General features: G+C 46.6%; 1 protein-coding gene across 14 annotated transcripts in view; it reads left to right on the top strand.

The window, feature by feature from the left end:
* Positions 1–17,820, top strand: part of Hsf2bp (heat shock transcription factor 2 binding protein) — a 70,985-nt gene that overhangs the window by 2,449 nt on the left and 50,716 nt on the right. For all 14 annotated transcript variants that reach the window (XR_004518815.1, XR_004518818.1, XR_004518816.1 and 11 more), the window contains exon 3: positions 10,248–10,351. Coding sequence is in view for 8 of the 14 variants with exons in the window: in XM_010636516.3 (XP_010634818.1) it covers positions 10,248–10,351 (104 nt within the window). In the remaining 6 variants the exon portion in view is untranslated. The remainder of the gene's footprint in view (positions 1–10,247; positions 10,352–17,820) is intronic.

Here is a 17,820-nt window from a genome sequence, read left to right as displayed (position 1 = left end):
GAAGAATTTTTTTTTTTTTTTTTTTTTTTTTTTGTACCAGTATCAAACTCAAACTCGGGACCTTTCGAGGGAGATGGCGGAACTACTGAGCTACATCCCTGGCCCCCTTGGAAGAATCTTATACTAGTGCTGTCTGAAAATTAAGTACATTCTTGTGAAAGTTAAAGATCTTCCCACATGGAAACCTCAAGGGGAGTTAACTGTGCAGAGACAGCTGGTTTGTGTTCACTTGTCACAAGATGGGTGGAAGAGTCAGTTTCTAGCATTGTTGTAAGTGCAGGATTTCTAGGACTTGTGCATTCAGACTACTGAGGTTTGAGCTGAGCCGTTATGTCACATACTAGCCTACAACCTGTTAAAGTTCTTGGAGGTGCTTCAATCTTGATTGAGCACTTGTCTGATTGAGCTGAGTTAGGGCTGTCAGCTTTTGATGGTAGTTTAATCTCCACATCACATTTCACTCAGCTATTACATTGTGGATCTTGAAAAGGTGCATTCCAGGGGTCCAGGTAATGTGTCTAGCATTGGTGCAGACAGGAAGGTATCCTGACTCGATTATGAGCTTCTGGTTTGTGCGGATGTGCCTGGTCAACAGGCCAGCCCTATCCAGTTAGAAAAGAAGACGCTATGGTGCCCATCCAGCCCTGCTGTATTCTCCTAGGATCCTCACACCCGTCCTCCCCTCTTCCCTGTGCTGTGCCTGGATGGTGGACCCTGCAGACTGGCTGCCAGGGCTCACTGTGAAGGGTATTGGTGGACAGAGGGGCTGCACCCCTCCAACCAGGGTTCCCTCCTGCAGGCCTCCTCCATAGTCCACCTCCCACTGAGTTCCGGTTGTGCCCCTTCTGCCCCTTTAGCTAGGAAGCTACTGCTACTCCCCAAGCTTCTCATCATTCCTTGTTGACATCCTTATTCCTGCCTTTCCCTCTGTAAATAGACCTTCTGCTTATTGGGACTCTGCTGAATATACTCCAGGTCTGGCTTCTTAACTTGCTTTGTTCTGATCTCATAAGCATCTAGCAACTTCCAAGAGTAGTCATCCCTTTTGCATTCGTCTCCAGAAAAGGAAAATGCTACTCGGTGGTGGAGTATGCGAGCCGGCTGGCATGTTACATTTCACTAAAGTCATGAACTGGCATTCTGAAAAATACATTATAGTCTCATGAATCAGCATGACTGATATTTGGAGCTCAGTCCCATGTCCAAATCACCCTGAGGGCCACACAGGAGGATCTGATCAGAGTTACTCTGGGAGATCTTTGCTCATGGTCCCTGCCCTTCCCCAGGCTGTGTTGTCACCTCTTTCCCTGTGCTGTCTCTGGCAATGCCCTCTCAGTCTGCTTTGCTCATTTACCATTCTCTGCTCAGCAGTGATTGGATAGTGCAGTTGCTTGAGGCCCACGTATGGGACCCTTCTCGCCTTCATAACACTTCCTGGCAGTCTTTTTTGGTACAGCTTAGCTTCAGCTTGAAGGCAGCGCTGCTGGATTTACCTCTATCCCTAACTTCTCCAAGCTCAGGGCCCTGGGTCTGACTCCTACTTGGCATTTTTTCTTGCTTGTTTCAAAATAATTTCAGATTTTTTATTTCTGGGGAGGGAGCATGGTGGGGATCAAACCATTTCAGGCTGAGGCTACCAGGAATGGAGCCAAAGTCAGCCAAGGTCAGGTTTATGTTTTATTGCAGTGTGAGAGACTGAAAGGCATCTTATCAAACAGAGAAGATGACAGAATTGTCATAAGACTTGGGGCAGGGCAGAATTTAGGTGACTTGGAAATAAAGTAGAGCTGTATGTAAAGTGGTAGTGTAAGTCTGACTGTGGAGTGGATCTGAGTCTTATTTGCTTGAAAACTACAAAATGCAAATAGACATGAAGTCCCTTACTTACAGCTCTGTGGCAAATGGGAAATCAAGGCTGTTGCTTTGTGTCACAGTGACTCTGCAGGCAAGTGGTGTTTTCTTCTTATGTAAAATCTCAAATAGCAAAGTTTCCATGATCCTGGGGTTTGCAGACTGAAGTTTCTCAGTAAATAAGAATTCAACAGTCCCTCAAAGGAAGGGTCACTATGACCCTTGTTAGTTACAGTGTCCTTGGGAGATGCATTTCCTGTTAACTATGCATCTGGCTTTGTCTTTGTCTGCTATTCCACCCTGACAAAAGGCAGGACAGATTGTCACTTCCTCAGAGAGCAAGGTAATTTTTACTTTCTTGCACCTGACTCATGTTAACCATCCCCTCCCTTCATCTCACACTGGCCTGTCTCAGTCTCCCCAGAGCAGTGCCTGCTACAGTTAGAGACCTTGGAGTCACTTGTCTCTCCTCACTGCTCCCCTGGAAACCTGTCCACTGGTAAGGCCTGTGCATTTTGCCCTGGAGAAGTGTCCTGATTCATTGGCTGCCATATTGTGCCTAAATCCTGAGCTTGCGTCAGGAGGCACACCGCCTGCCCTACCAGCCTGGGAAGTTTTATGACAGTCCGTCTAAGCATGCCATTCCTCTGCTCAAGGCTTTAGCAGCTGCTCCTTGCTCTTAGGATAGAGGCCATGCAACTTTTGTGGATACCACCAGTGCCACTCCTGCCCCAGGTCCTAAACAAGGCCATACTGTGGCTTCAAAGGCTGCATATCATTGGACACAGCCTTGGCCCAGAGTCACTGTCTGCTCTGCTTTCTCTCCTGTTAGGTGGTGTAATTCCCTGTGCTGCTTCTGACAACATGGCTTTGTTTCCATTTTACTGCGTGACTTGGAGGAAGGGCAAGATCCCCTTTTCTGTCAACTATTGTCTCCTCTTCCTGGCCACATTTTTGACCCTAAGGGAGTACCCTTTCCTTTCTGCATGCTTCTTTTTTCTGAGCTGCAGTTTTATGAGGCTCTCATGCTTCTCGAAACCCATTGTCTTAGTTACTTTTCTTGTTCCTGAGACAAAATACCCAACACCCAAAGTTAAAGGAGAAAAGGTTTATTTTGGCTCACAGTTTTTAGAGGTCTTAGTCTTGTTGGTTGGCTCCAAGGCATGGTGGCCTGGCAGAGGGGCACCAGGGAGGAGAAACAGTTCAGGGTGGGCAGAAGGCAGCAAAGCAGTGAAGTAATGAGGAAGCAGCAGCAGCCTGCCTCACCCTTGAACACCTAAGCTACCTGCTCTTTGAGTGGCGCCACCCATACCCAGACTGGGCCTTCCCACTATCCACACCCAGAACTGTTCCAGACCAATCAGTGGCCTGATTTAGTAATCACACACCCTAGATCCAGCCACCTCTGAAAAGCCCCACCTATGACCACATGAGGCTTTGGGGGAACATCTAATGTGAGTCATACACCTGTGTAGAGCAAAAGAAAGGACCACAGTGGCCTGGGGCATTGAAGGAGCACATGTGGGTCTGCTTCTGTTGTCTGCTTTTCCTCTCGGTAGGCCTGATAGTATTATCGGTAACAGATTTCCTTACATAAAAACTAATGGATGCTCTGAATGATGGTATTTCTCTCCTGTTCTACAAGGGTTTTGTTTGTTTGTTTGTTTTTTAAGAGGGAGTTGCTCACCTTAATCTTGTCAGAGGTTGAGCTGACCTGTGGCTGCCTCTGGTCTCAGTTCCAGCTGGCCTGTCAGGTTCATAGTGTATCTTGGGGCACTGGTCCTTCCAAGGCAGTACTGGTTGCCAGAGACCTCCACTGTGGCAAGCCTTGACTGCCAGTTCTGCCGTCTTTCTTGCATGCCATGAACCTGATTCCAGCTCTGCCTGGCAGCTTGGCCTCTTCATTCACTGCCTGCTTCTGCTGCCTCTCTGTACCACTTACTGATTGCTGAGTGCCTTGTGGGGAGAAATGGTGCTGATGCCAGCTTGTTTTTCCGTTTCCATTTCCTCCAGGGTCGTGGCCCATCCTTGGGTCTTGATAGTCGTGTGATGTGTTTCCTCAGCTCCGTAGCATTGTTGAATGCCCTGCTTAGTTTAGCTGTCTCTTTGCCTGTGTTGCTTGCAATGTGTAGAGGGTTCAGGTACAAGTGGGGTGGAATGTTGGGCTCACCTGGGAGAGATCTGTCTTCTAGGGCCTGATCCTCAAGATCCGCCTGTCTTACAGCCCTCAGATACTTTTTCAAAGTCTTGTTTGAAGTTGGCTTTTTAGGGTTATTCTCGGTGGAAGAATTGTTCTGCTCTAACCACAACACAACTGGAAATGGAAGTCCCGCCGTGTTGTTGTCTTGGTTTTTAATTTGTTAAAAATATTCCGTAATGTTGTCACAAAGGAGAGGCGTTGGAGGGGCTCCACATTAATGGGGGCTACAGATATATGACAACTAAGTGATCCTGCAGTAATTGACCCCTGATCCTATACTTGAAGGAGAAAAATGCTATCCAGGACAGTATAGGACCATGGGTCAAAATACAGATCTTGGTGGTAAGTTGAAGTATTACATCAGTATTAATTTCCCTGAAGCTGGAAATAGTATGTTATGGATATCTAAGACATCTCTTTGTTTGTTTGTTTGAGGCAGGGCTTTGCTGTGTAGCTCAGCCTGGCTTTGAACCCATTGTGTAGCCCATTGTGTCCTCAAACCCACAGGAGTCCTCCTGCCTCATCCTCCCAAGTGCAGGGATTATAGGTGTGCAGCAGATCATGCTGACATTTCTGTTCTTGGGAAATACTCACTGAACTATTTAGGAGCAGAGGGCTGTGGTATATAATTTACCATCAGATAGCTCAACAGAGGTGGGGGATAGCTCTCTGGTACATAAATGTGACAAAATACTAGGTAATGCTAGAGAAAAAGAATAAGTGTGTTCTTTGTATTCTTTGTATTCATGCAGCATGTTGTGAATTTGAAATTATTTCCAAATAACTTCAGAAACATTGTAAAATGGAACTGCTAGTCAACGTTTATCAAACTGTAATTGTTCTTAAGGCACTCTCTTGGGTTTTAGCAGTGGGATTTGAAAACCATTCAACAGTATGATTTTTTGTTTATGGAGCTGAGCGTGGTGCTGCACACTTGTAATCCCAGCACTTGGGAGGCTGCGGCAGGAGGATCGTGAGTTCAAGGCCAGCCTGGCCAACATAGACTCCTGTCTAAACAAAAAGTGTTCAAAGGGTATTTGAGATTATTTGACCCTAATCAGGAGCGAGGGGCCCTTTGTTCCGCTCCAGGAAGGACTGTTTCTGGTCCCTGACTGTGAAGCAGAGGGGACTGTGGACAGTGGGTGCAAAGACGGAGCTCTGAGGAGATGTTCTTAGTTCAGGCCAGAGCCTGCTGTGGCCGAGATGAGATCTGACCGGACACAGGAGTGGAGCTGTGACGAGAGGACAGGGAATAGGCAGGTAAAGAGGGGAGTGCTCAGGAGCCAGCAGCAGGGGAGCACTGGCCCCCAGGACCTGGAGGAGCAGGGCAGCAGCGTGCCATGTGGGGAGGTGCCTGGCAGCACCACCGCTCGGCAGAAGGGGCACGTGGCGAGGGGCTGGTGTCTCGGCCTCTCTTCCTCGGTCCTCCCTGTCCCCTAGGGTCTCCCACCGCCGCACCCAGCAGGAAGCCAGGCGACAGGGAAGGCCAGTTGCAGTGAGCCAGAGCCCGTGGAGAGTGCACGCGCAGGGCCCGTGAAGGAGGAAGTAGAGAGGGGCCTGTGGAAAGAGGAGGTGGACGGTCACCAGGATGGAGAGGCCTGGGATGTGCAGGGCTTCAGTATCACCCTGACCGCCCAGCCGTTCACACCACGCCTGTGTGTCCGTACGTGATGCAGAGTTCTGTGACTCTGCTTTGGCCAGACTTCAGCAGGCTTCGTTTGAGTTCAGTAAGATCCGTTTTAGGTTTCTTTGTTGTTGTCATGGAATTCATTTTCAAGTTGATCAGTCAGTCAGGCGAGCGTTTATTACCAGGTGAGCCTGGTATCTGTCAGACAACTGCATGATGTGGAAATAAGAAGGCTAAGATTTGATCCCTTCCCTTGGCTGTTCCCAGGTAGGCTGGAACCTCATCATTCACGTATGAAGAGTGCCGCCAGCCAGTGCCACACTCATTGGCAGTGCCAGTGTGGGACAGATTCTGTTTAGTCACGCATTTTCCTCATTTTATAAAAGGTGATACCAGTGGTCTTCATGTTAGAGCAATAAATGATTCTGGGTGCAGATTTTTGTCAGTGCAGAAAAGGAAAGCTTCTAATGTTGGTTTGTTTAAAAATTGATGCTGGGGCTGGGGATTTAGCTCAGTGGTTTGGTGACCTGCCTTGCAAGCACAAGGACCCGAGTTCAATCCCCGGTACCAAAAAATAAAAAAAAAAAGTTGACAGCTAATTAAAGTATTTAGTTTAGAATGAGCACTAGTGTTTCAAATACATTTAAACTTTTAAATAACATATTTTAAAAAATGAATTCGGAATGTTCTAATTTTCAATATATTTTGAAACTGTGAAAACTGTCCCGAGGTGATCTCTGGAGTTTACCAAGCAGGAAGGCATGCTCAGGTGCAGAGTGCTCCCATGAAAACACAAGACAGCACTGTTCGTGGGGACCTTGGAGGATGCAGGATCGTCCTGGAGAAGGGCCCTGTGCTTTGGGAGACTGGGACTCAAGTCCCACCTTGGCCGGTCCTGCAGCCCATGAATTCCCCCCAGAGGATGTGTTGACGCCTAGGCCCCACTTCCACACAGTGGGACCCTCTCCGGAAGTTGGGGCTACACAGGGGTGATGAAGTTAAAATGAGGCCACCCTGGTGGGCCTTACTCCGGTATGTTCCTGAAAGGGAAATTTGGGCCATAGATGCATGTGTGGTCATGGGGTGGCCACGTGAAGGTGTGCGCAGAGGCCAGAAAGGCGCTGCCATAAACAAGGGATAGCTGGGTCTACCAGAAGATGGAAGAGACGAGGAAGGGCCCTCTCGGATTTCATAGGTGTGGCCCTGCCGACCCCTCAGTTTTGGATTTGTAGCCTCCAGACCAGTGAGTCAAGACATTTCTGTTGTTCTAAGCCATCCAATCTGTGGAGGTTACTGCAGCCCCCGCAACTAATAAACCACTCAGGTCTCAGCTTGAGCACAGAGGGAGCCTACCAGTAGCAGGCTCTGAATTCTGTTAGGAGCCTGTCAGAGAGGGAGAAGAAGGTAAAAGAGTGGCTGTTAAAGAGCCTGTGTTTTGGTTTTGTGCCTCTTAGTCATTCTGACCAAAAACACATTTTCATATAAGATAGTGGATGAGCTGGGCGTGGTGGCACATGCCTGTAATCCCAGCACTTGGGAGGCTGAGGCAGGAGGATCGCTGCGAGTTTGAGACCAGCTTGGGTTACACAGTGAGTTCCAGGGCAGTCTCAACTAGATAGTGAGACCCTGTCTCAAAATACCAAAAAATAAAAAAAAAAATTTTTTTAAATAAAAATAAAAATATAGAAGATCATTTGTTATAAACGTGCAGGTAATAAAGGGTAGGAGAAATCAATCCCTTCTGTATGGTCTGAATTTCATTTGAGTACTGTTGTAGGAATTGTTCTTTTCATTTACAGCTCTTTGAGCCTCCCATGAATAAAATGAGCATTAAAAGAGAACAGTCGTCCTCATGTTACTGAAAACTTACCAGAAGAGAGCCGTAGTCTGAGATCCCTAGATCTTGAAGTAGCACGTGGCCTGGTGGTTTCTGTGTGTCTTGTCTGTCCAGGCCTCCCCGCCCCGCATTCCCTCCGCAGGCTGAGTCACCTTCACCTTGAGTGCTAAGCGTTCACAGTTGTCGCCAGTCCCCAGTGGGACAGCGTCCTGACCGGTATGTCATTCACCACCGGCAGGATTTCTGCCCCTGGGTTTCTAAAAACTGCAGAAGCAATACGTCCTCCTTACAGAAGAATGAGACCTGTAGAAAACCGAAGTCCAGCCCCGTGTTTTCCTCTGTTCAGGAAGGAGGAGGAAATATAAAGAAGTGAAGTTTGTTACTGTGACAGATGTCTAGAATGTTCCACATACGTTTTTAGGCACATGGGGTGCAGCATACAACAGACGGGGGAAGATCTCTGTCCACGTGGTGGCAGGTAGCAAGCCATGACATGGTGAGAGTGAGGCCGCAGCAATACTCTTTTATGGCCACAAGGTGGCAGCCTCACACAGCGAAAAGGCACCTGTGCCCTCGAGGCTCTGGGGTGGGTGGTGTGGCCTCCTTCACAGCTGACCTGGAGTTTTATGGGTTTGCCTGTTGATGAGAGCTTTGCTCTGACCCTGTTGCTTTGCTGTTTAACCCACAGTAAGGTCCCTACACAGCAGGAGAGCGTGGAATTACCATAGTGCAGGTGTCTTTTGGGTGGCCCAAATTCCTGAAGTACATGCTAGGGATTGTAGAGGTACAATTTTCTTTCTTTACCATCTCCAGGTAATACATAGGTTAATAATAATAGAGGCACATTTGAAGAGTTAACTGCAAAGAAAATTTTAAACCACTGATACCTATATCTGTGCCTGTAGCTACATCTCTGTATTTGCATTGGAGATTGAACCCAGGGCTTTTGCACAGGGCTGCATCCTCAAACCTTTTTTTAATTTGAGAATGGGTCTGACTAGGTCACTAAGTCACTCAGGCTGGTCTTGAATTTTCGACCCTTCTGCCTCGGCCCTCCCTCCAGTGTTGGGGTTACAGATGTGTGTCCCCACGCATGCATAAACCACTGAGAGTTTTATTTTAGCTCCCTCTTCATTTTTTTTGGTCTGTGACTGTGTATGGCACATGTTTCATGTATGATTATAATATATGTGCGTATGTGTGAATTTCACACTGTTACCAATATGCAACCGTATAGTTTAAATAGTTGTAAAAGTACAGCGCTCCACTGATAGTTCTTTCTTAGGTCAAGATTAGTGGAACAAAATCATTCTGGTAAGTCATGTCGTAGCACTGGCCACTCTGGTTCCTAAGGAACGTGTTCTAAGGGAAGTTTTTGCCAGGCAGTTTCATAATTTCTAGGTGGACTGGTTATTGACTTAGGATCTGCTCTTCCTTTGGGGGCAGGGTCTCCAGAACTTCAGAGACTCCTTTGGTTTCTTCTGTCAGCGTTGGGCACACCATGCAGTTCCAAGCCGTCCTCCAGGTTGCTTATGTGGGCTTCCTGCTGCCTCCTCAGGCCCTAGGTGTGCAGCCCACCCCTTCTGATTTGCACTTTGGTAGCTTTTCCTCCTGGAGGGACAAGTAAGGTTCTGTTTTGCAGGCGTCTGCTCTTGAAGCCCTGGCCCTCATCACAGCCTGCTGGTCCCTGTCACCTCCACGGCACTGTAGCTGGGCTCTCTCCCTGGCTGGCGCTGGTCTGGGCCAGGGTGCGCCCTTCGTTGAGCTGGTGATGAGAGAAGGGACTGTCCTCAGTGGTGGTTCTCAGACTGGCGGTGGCCTCACCTGAGAACATGTCAGGAGTGTCAGTTTCCAGGCCCAGCCCAGGTGTGTGGAAGCCGGAACTGTGTGGATGGGGCCCACATCCTGCAGGCAACCCTGGTGCACACTACACTTAGGGAGCCTGTCCCGGTGAGGGAGTAACACTGTTGGCTCGTAGCGCTGGGTCCCCTAGACCTTGCTTTCTGTGGTTATATGGCACAAGGTGGATGATTTCTTGGCTCTAGAGAATAAGCACTACATCACTGAGCTACATCCCCAGCCCCAGCCTCGATTTGTTGAGCACTGGTACCCTGCAGCACGGTATTTAAGGCTGGTAATACTCTGATTTATTCATGTGGCTGCCTCCGGGAGTTTGTTGGCCGTTTGACTCATTCAGTCATGAGTGGAGTGGAGAGGAGGCAGTACGCGTGGTTCCTCTCCCTCCCCGTGGCATCCTGTCATCTTGGGCTCGGTGGCTGCCTCCTTGGGGACTGCTCTGCAGTTGTCCCATTGAGCCGTCTGCCAGGCCGTGGGACTCGCGCTGTGCATCAGCCCCCTGGCAGCGTCCCCGCACAAGCTGCCTTCTGCCTCTCACAAAGCAGATGCCAGTCTGTGCCACGAGAGAGTCAAGGGCCTCAGCTCTGCCTTCAGCCTTTAAATAACACGTTCTTGAAGTCTTGAGTATACATTTGGCAGTAAAAGGAGGCCATCCAAACACAAAGCACAGCACCGAAAGGCTTTTCTGCTCTGGGCTAAAAACTGATAGGAACAAGAGAAAGGGTTCAGGGTATTGGTTGTTGAAGGACAGTTAGAATCGGACAGGAACATTCTGACCTGTGAAGTCAGTCTGGTCTGTACTGAGAGGGTAAACAGACGCCTGGAGGACATTTGTGCTTTACGCCTTCTCAGGTCTTGTTCTGTCTCTCTTGTAGACTTGGAAGTGCAGGAAGGAGAATTGGAGCAGCTGAAACTGGACCGCGAGCATTTCAAAGCCCGGCTGGAGAGCTTGCAGGCGGACAGCGGGAGGGAGCAGAAGGTAGGTGCTGTGTGCAGGGAGCCTGTCGGTGTGCCGCCCTTCGGCCTCCCGAGCCGCTGCTCCCACACCTCCCGTCCTCAGGAGACGGTGCCGTTAAATTAAATGTGCCTACGCTGCATGGGTGGGGGTGGGACAGCAGTGCAATTTTGTAATCATTCAGCGTGCAGATGGTTCATTTGGTGCATTTTAATTTTCATATTTAAAAAATTTCTTTCCAAAACATAAAGGCTCACACCACTCATAATAAGATAAGAATCTGGGGGAAAATATTGTATACATAGTGACTTATATTGGAGCAAGAAGCTAGATAACATTGAATCAGAAGTGTGTGTAATTTGGGTTTTACTTACTGACATTTTAGAAAGAACTGATTATATTTTATTTCAATATTAGGAGAGACTATTTCTTTGAAATGTTTTTTATTTTGGGTGGCAAATTGTTTCCTCTCCACTTCCATAAAACTGCATGTAGGGCAGGGGATTTAGCTCAGTGGCATCACCATCTCGCAAATGCAAGGGCGTGAGTTCGATCCCTGGTACTGCAAAACAAAACAAAACAACAAAAACTGCACCCACTATTCTGCTACTTGCAAAGTTTGGCACCCATGCCAGGCATGATGGTGCATACCTGTGACCACGGCAGCTGAGGCAGGAGGGTTGCAAATTTGAACCCAGCCTGGGCAAGTTAGTGAGACTCTGTCTCAAAATAAAAAATAAAGGGGCTGGGGATGTAGCTCAGTGTAATGGCCCTGTGTTCGAACTCCCATATTAAAAAAAAAAAAACCTGAAGGGCTTGTATATTTCTATTTTTTAATAACAATAAAGCCGCTAGTGTGTGCTGGAGTCTGCTGTGTGCTGGCAGGTGGCACAGTGCTGTCCCGGCGCCCCGGCAAGTCCTCCCGGTGGAGGGTGGAGGGCTCAGGGCTCCGGGCTCAGGGCCTGGTCCGGGCTTGCTGCGGCTTCACGTGCAAGCAGCGTCTGCAGGAGGTTACACCGGAGGAGCTGCAGCCTGCAGCCTGGGGTCAGTGGAGCACCACCTACTTCAAGGTGAAACAGTGTTGCCGCAGTTAGTCTGGCTCATAACAAACAAAAACGGTCGTCTGGGTGCCTTCAGACTAAACACCCCGTGGTCTGGAAGAATTTGGCCTGCAGCCAGACGTGACAAATGCGACCAACCCATCAACTCTGTCCTTCCTTAAATTGCTAAGACATTTTTAAAATTGAAGCTTATAGTGAACAGAATTTTAGATTTCCTTTTTTTTAAACTAGTAGGCAAAGGGAAGTAGATGCTTTACTGACATTGTAGATGTAATGCTTAAAAATAAGCCACGCCGGGAAGTGCCGGTGGGGAAGGGTGAAATGGCCATGCGTGCTAGTATCGCCGATACTGACCGCGGTTAGAACCGGGCGTTTGCCTACCCTGCCTTCCGGTCAGGTTTCCTCTGCCGCCGGCTGCCGGGTGCTGCAGATGAAGCCCCTGCAGCTGGCTGCGGCGAGGCCCTTTCTCGGGCGGCAGGGGTTGCCGGAGCCCCGGCTGTGGTCCCTGTCCAGGCCTGCACGGATCCTGGGCGGGACCCTGGAAGCTCATTTTAGACTTGAGGAGCTGGGGTCCTGGCCCCGAGCACTGCCAGTCCACACGTCCACTTCGTGTCCGGGGAGGCCAAGAGAGAGGAGGCCAGCGTGTGCCGTAGGCCCGTGTGCAGTCGACACTTCAGTGCGGCAGGGGCTCCGTCCGCGGCTGTGGTGGAGCTGATTCCTCTCCCCCTTGCGCCCGAGCTGGGTCGGTCGGTGGCGAGTCAGGACTGGATGTGCGCTCCTGGTGTGCGGAGCTGCCCAGGAAAGATCCTGGCAGGAGCTGCCTCTGAACCCTGGGAAGAAAGGACCTGCATGGCAAGGGCGCAGCTGTCCCAGGGCACTGGGTGATTCTGAAGGACTTGGCTGCCACTCGAAGCTTTGACACTTTTCTTCAGTGTCCGCGCCAGGAGCATTTCCGTGCTGGCCGGACCTCGCAGGCGGTAGGCCTCCCTGCCTCCTCTCTGGGGACCTGCGTCCGGAGCTCACCAGGCCTGTGCTCTCTCTGGTGCCCTGCGCCTTTCACTGGGCTGACCAGCTGGGTGTCAGCTGCCTGTGTTTTGCTATCTGTATTTTTATTTTCTGTATTTTGATTTGTTAGGAAAGAATCCCTACTTTTATGATAATAAAAGGGAGTTGTTGCCAGCATTAGTATCATGTTTCAAGAAACTTTTAAAGGAAAAATCAACTTATAGTTTAACCAAAATCAGAAAGGAACTATAGGTTTTGAAGGAAACTTGAAAGCTTTGTGCTTGACACCCTGTTGTGTATGAGTGTTCACTTCGAATAGGGAAATTCCCAGGCTTGAATATTGCTTCTTTACAGCAGCCTTGTTGAGGTATATTTTATATATGACCAAATTCTTTTGTAAATTTGATAATTTTTAGAAAGTCTGTACAGCTGTACAGTTATCCCTGTGCACTTTGCTTTTGTTGTTGTTGTTGTTGACGTGTTTTTGAGGGAGCTGGAGATACGTAGTACTGTAGTGGCACAGTGCTTGCCTAGTGTATGTGAGGCCCAAGGTCAGTGCCAACAAAACATTTTTAAATCCTTACAGATTCACAGCAATTGCAGAATTGCAGGAAGCTCAGGGAGGTTTCCGGTACCCTCCACCCAACATCCCTAAGTGAGAGCTTCCATAACTATAGAAAAGTCAAAAATTGGCATTGGTACAATCCCGAAGGTTTATTCAAGCTCACAAATTTTAGCCAGACGTTTTTGTATTGTATTGCTTTTGTATGCACTCACTTGTGTGTATATCCGCACCTGTGTTCATAGTGCATACAGTTTTTTATTTTTATTTTTTACCATGCTATACAACCCAACAATTGCATTCTCAGGCATTTATTCAGAGGAATGAAATGTATTCACACAAGTAGGTGTTCATAACACCTTTTTAGTGGCAGCAAAAAACTGGAAACGATCTGGATGTTCTTCAAGAGAAGATGGCTAAATAAACTGACAGACCTACACCACAGGATACTGACGGCAGTAGAAAAGAGAGAGCAATCAGTGCGTGCGGAACTATGGATGGCAAGGGTGACCTCAAAGTGGTAACTGATACAAGACATTGCCAGGCTGTTCTCCAGAGTGACGGTCCCATTCTGCGTTTGTTCTAGTGATATGGGGATGATCTACCTTCTCCATACCCTAACTGCCATGTTGTGTCATCACTGTATTTTATTTTGGCATTTGTTTTTCTACTTGAAGATGAGTCTCACCATGTTCTCCAGGCTGATTTTCAACTCCAGGGCTCAGTAGACCCTCCTGCCTCAACTTCCCCCGTGGCTGGGACTAGGGGCATGCATCATCATCTCTGGCTTCTTATTTTAGTGATCCTGATAGATGTTTTGTGGTTTTAGTTTGCATCTGCCTAGTAGCAAATGATGTCAGACATCTTTTTGTATGCCTTTTTGCTATCTGTGTATCTTTGGTGAAAAATCTCTCTGTGTCTTTTGCCAATGTTCTAATTAGCTTTTTTAACTTTTGAGTTTGAGTTTTTGATATGTTCTAGATATAAATCCTTCATTGGATATATGGTTTTCAAATATTTTCTCTCAATCTCTAGCTGACTTTTTCATCTTCTTCACAGATTGTTTCATAGAGAAAAGGTTTTAGATGTTAATGAATACTAATTTATTTATTTTCCCTTTCATAGACTCTACTCTTGATGTGATGTGTAAGAACTTTGCAGCTAGCTCAAGATCCCAAAGAGATTCTTCTTGTTTCCTTTTCTTCCTAATGGTTTTATAGTTTCATGTTTTATAGTTAAGTCTAATCCATTTGAGTTCATTTTTGTTAAGCTGCAAGGGTTAAGTCCAAGTTAATTTGGGGACAGGTTTGGTGGTGGTGCTGGCTGTGGTTCAGCCAGTCCAACACTTTTTGTTGAAAATAATATCTGGGGTCTCCGCTCTGCCTTTGGTTTCAGTGTCACAACTGCACACACCATCTTCTCAGGGCCACACTCCTTGCCTCCTAGGCCTTCTTGTAAACGCTGGTTGGAATCCTTCTTGATTCCACAACTCTTGCATTCTGCATGCATGTAAAACCATCACCTGTGGACGACACCAAGGTCTACCACCAGCTGAAGAAGTATCCAGATCCCCTTGGATCATGGCTAAAGAGGCCTCTGAGCACCTTAGTGGCAGAGCACTATGAAATGAATCATGGGGAACCAATTTCCAAGGCAGCCTTTGTGGAGCAGGGTGCCCTAGTGCTCTCTGCTCAAAGCAGAGACTTTCACTTGCACCCTTCAGCTTCCAAAAAGCAGTAATGCTGATTCATGAGATGCTCTCATACCATCTTTTCTATTGTCTCCTTACAGTTTTTTTTTTCCAGTACTGGGGATTGAACTCAGGACCTTGTGCTGTTGAGGTAGCCACTGAAGTGCCCCTGAGCTAAATCCCCAGCTCTCCATGCAGTTCTTGACTTCTGTTAATGCTAATCTTTCAGCAACAAGGAGAAGGAGACATAAAAAGAATTCAGATGTGTTAATGTACAGGTACCAACTCCTCATGATGAATACAATCATTAGATATTGCAAACATGTACTAATAAAAATTTAAATTAAAAAAATCTTAACAGTGTTCTTCTTGTTCCCACTTTGCGGGCACTTCCCTTTTGACAAAACTAAAAACTTTTTACATTAGCTTTCATGCTTCTGATTTTCACAGTAGAGCTTGCTAAAAGCAGCCACTATTACCAATGCTACAGCCTGAATATTCAAGCTGCCTTGAAATTTTCTTTACCAGATTAATTTGCTGCCCTTAATCTTAGTCTCCTGCAAAGTCTCAGGACATGAGCCAAATGTAGGCAGATTTTTCTGCCAGAGCTAACACACATGGTCTTGAGTTCAGCTGCCAGTTGAGTTCTTTCTCCCAACATAAACCTCCTGAACCTGGCCTTTACTGTCTACATTTTGGTCTCTGTGGCTCTGATCAGAATCTCCCATCAAGCTCAGCTGACACATTCTAGGTCTTCTTTCTATCTCTTCCCACAAACCAGTTACAAAGGCTTCTGAACCATGTGGTCAAGAAGTCACAGCAACAACCCCACTCCTGGTACCAGAATCCGTATTAGTTAGGTTCTCTAGAGGAACAGATAGGGATTTATTAGATAATCTTACAGGATCAGAGATGGAAGAGTCCCAGTGGCTGCCAGATCAGAGATGGCAGGATTCGAAATGGTTGCCTGCTCACTAGAGAGCTGGAAGCTCTTGTTTTATCCTGTAGCAGTCGAGGAGCAATGACCTGGAAGCTCACTGCAGAGTCATCAGTGTAAGTCTGTGCTAGAAAGACAAAGAGTCTGAAATCTGTGCTGGAAGGAAGGGTAAGGAAACTGGAGACCAGTGTCCAAAGGCAATGGCAGAAGTGAGTTCCTCCAAGAAAAGGACACTTCCTTTTTCCCCTTTTTGTTCTGTCCAAGCTGTAGGCCTGTTAATTGGTGCTGCTCACATCCAGGGTGGATATAAGCACCCCTCCTCAGTTTGCTGGCCTACATTTCAGGCACTCACAGACACACCCAGAACTTACTAATCTATAGACTGTTCTTCCTCTACTGGAGTTGATATATCACAGTTAGTGATCACAGTGAGTGAGTGTTGGATTTTGTCCGCTCAGGTTTTAGAATATTTCTGTCTCGTATCTCTTGGTAGTTTCTACTCTATTACTGAGCCCTGGATTACCTCAGCCCTATTACTTCAGTCTCTAGATTTATCTTTTCTGAATATTTTGTAGAAACAGAATCATGCAATGTGTAGTCTTTTGAGTCTAGCATAATTTTTGTTAGTTTGCTTGTTTTTGAGACAGGATCTTGCTGTATAGTCTGGGCTGGCCTTAAAACTCACAGTCCTTCTGCCTCAGCCTTCTGAGTGCTGGGATTGTAGGCGTGTGCCACTATGTCCCGCTAGCATAATGTTTTAAAGGTTCATTTATGGTATAGTAAACATCAGTTGCCCATTTTTATCTCAAAATAATATCCCACTATACAGATAAATCACATTTTCTTTATCCGTTCACTGGTTGTTGGGCATGTAGAATGTTTCCAGTGTTTGAATTTTGCCACTTGAACATTCATGTACAAGTGTTTGTGTGGATTTGTTTTCATTCTTCTCAGGACAAAGCCTAGGAATGAAATTGCTGGGTTTTCAGTGTCATTTGCTTTCTGGGAAACGGTCAGATTGTTTCCCAAAGGTAGTGTGCCATTCCACATTCCACCCAGCATTGTCTGAGGGTCCCACCTTAGATTAAGCTATTTGGGTAGGTTTTGCCCAGGACTAATTCAGTTGAGCATCTTTTCATGTATACATATTTTCTTCTCACATTTTCTTTAGTAAATACTTGCTCAGGTATTTTTCCTGTTTTCATTCAGTTGTTTTATTGAATCATAAGCTTTTTATATGATCTGGGGAAAACGTCCTTACAGACACAGTCAGCCCTCAGTATCTGAGGGCAATCTGCCCCAAGATCCATATGGAAATCCATTGGTGCTCAAGTTCCGGATATGAAATGGTGTAGCATTTGCATATAACCTCCACACATTCTGCCATGTATTTTACATCAAAGTGTCTAGATTATGTATAATACGTAACACAACGTAAATGCCTCAGAACACGGTATTGTTCGGGTCTGTTTGACATGACAACAAAGTACCTATATATTTAGTACAGATAGAGTTTTTTTTCCCGAATATTTTCAATGTTGGTTGAATCAGTGGATTTATAACATACAGATATGTAGGACAGGCTTACGCTTAGAGGGTCTGGGGATTTAGCTCAGTGGTGCAGCTGCCTGCCTCGCAAGTGTAAGGTCCCGAGTTTGATCCCCGATACCAAAAAAAGAAAGAAAGACTTACTCTTAGGGTTTGACTTGTCTTTTAATTCTTGCAGTGATATCTTTTGAACAGTCAGAGTTTGACCTTTGATGGGGTTCAATTTATTAACCTTTTAAATGGGTCATGATTATCTTGTGATACCTCTAAGAAATAAATACTTGCCTAATCTGTGGTCACAAAGATTTCCTTTCAGAAGTTTTATATTAAAGTGTACGATTCATTTTTAATTCATGTTTTTTGCATATAAATATATAGTTTTTGCACACACTGTTTGAAGACTAATGTTTTTCCATTGAACTACTCCGGCATTTTTTATTAAAAATCACTTGACATAATAAATAGTAGTTTGACCCAGGCTTGGTGGTACACACTTGGAATCACAGCACTCTGGGAGACTGAGGCAGGAGAACTGCAAGTTTGAGCCCAGGCTGGGCAACTCAGCAACTTAATGAGACCCTGTTATCAAAAGTTAAAAAATTTATTTAAAGGGCTGAGGTTGAGGCTCAGTGCAAATGCCTTGGATTCAACCCCCATGCCAAAAAAAAAAAAAAAAAAAAAGAAAAAAAC

This window comes from Fukomys damarensis, unplaced genomic scaffold (assembly GCF_012274545.1).
Source record: "Fukomys damarensis isolate Sample0158 unplaced genomic scaffold, DMR_v1.0_HiC HiC_scaffold_24, whole genome shotgun sequence".
NCBI classification, from domain to species: domain Eukaryota; kingdom Metazoa; phylum Chordata; class Mammalia; order Rodentia; family Bathyergidae; genus Fukomys; species Fukomys damarensis.
This window is presented reverse-complemented; position numbering and strand designations above follow the sequence as displayed.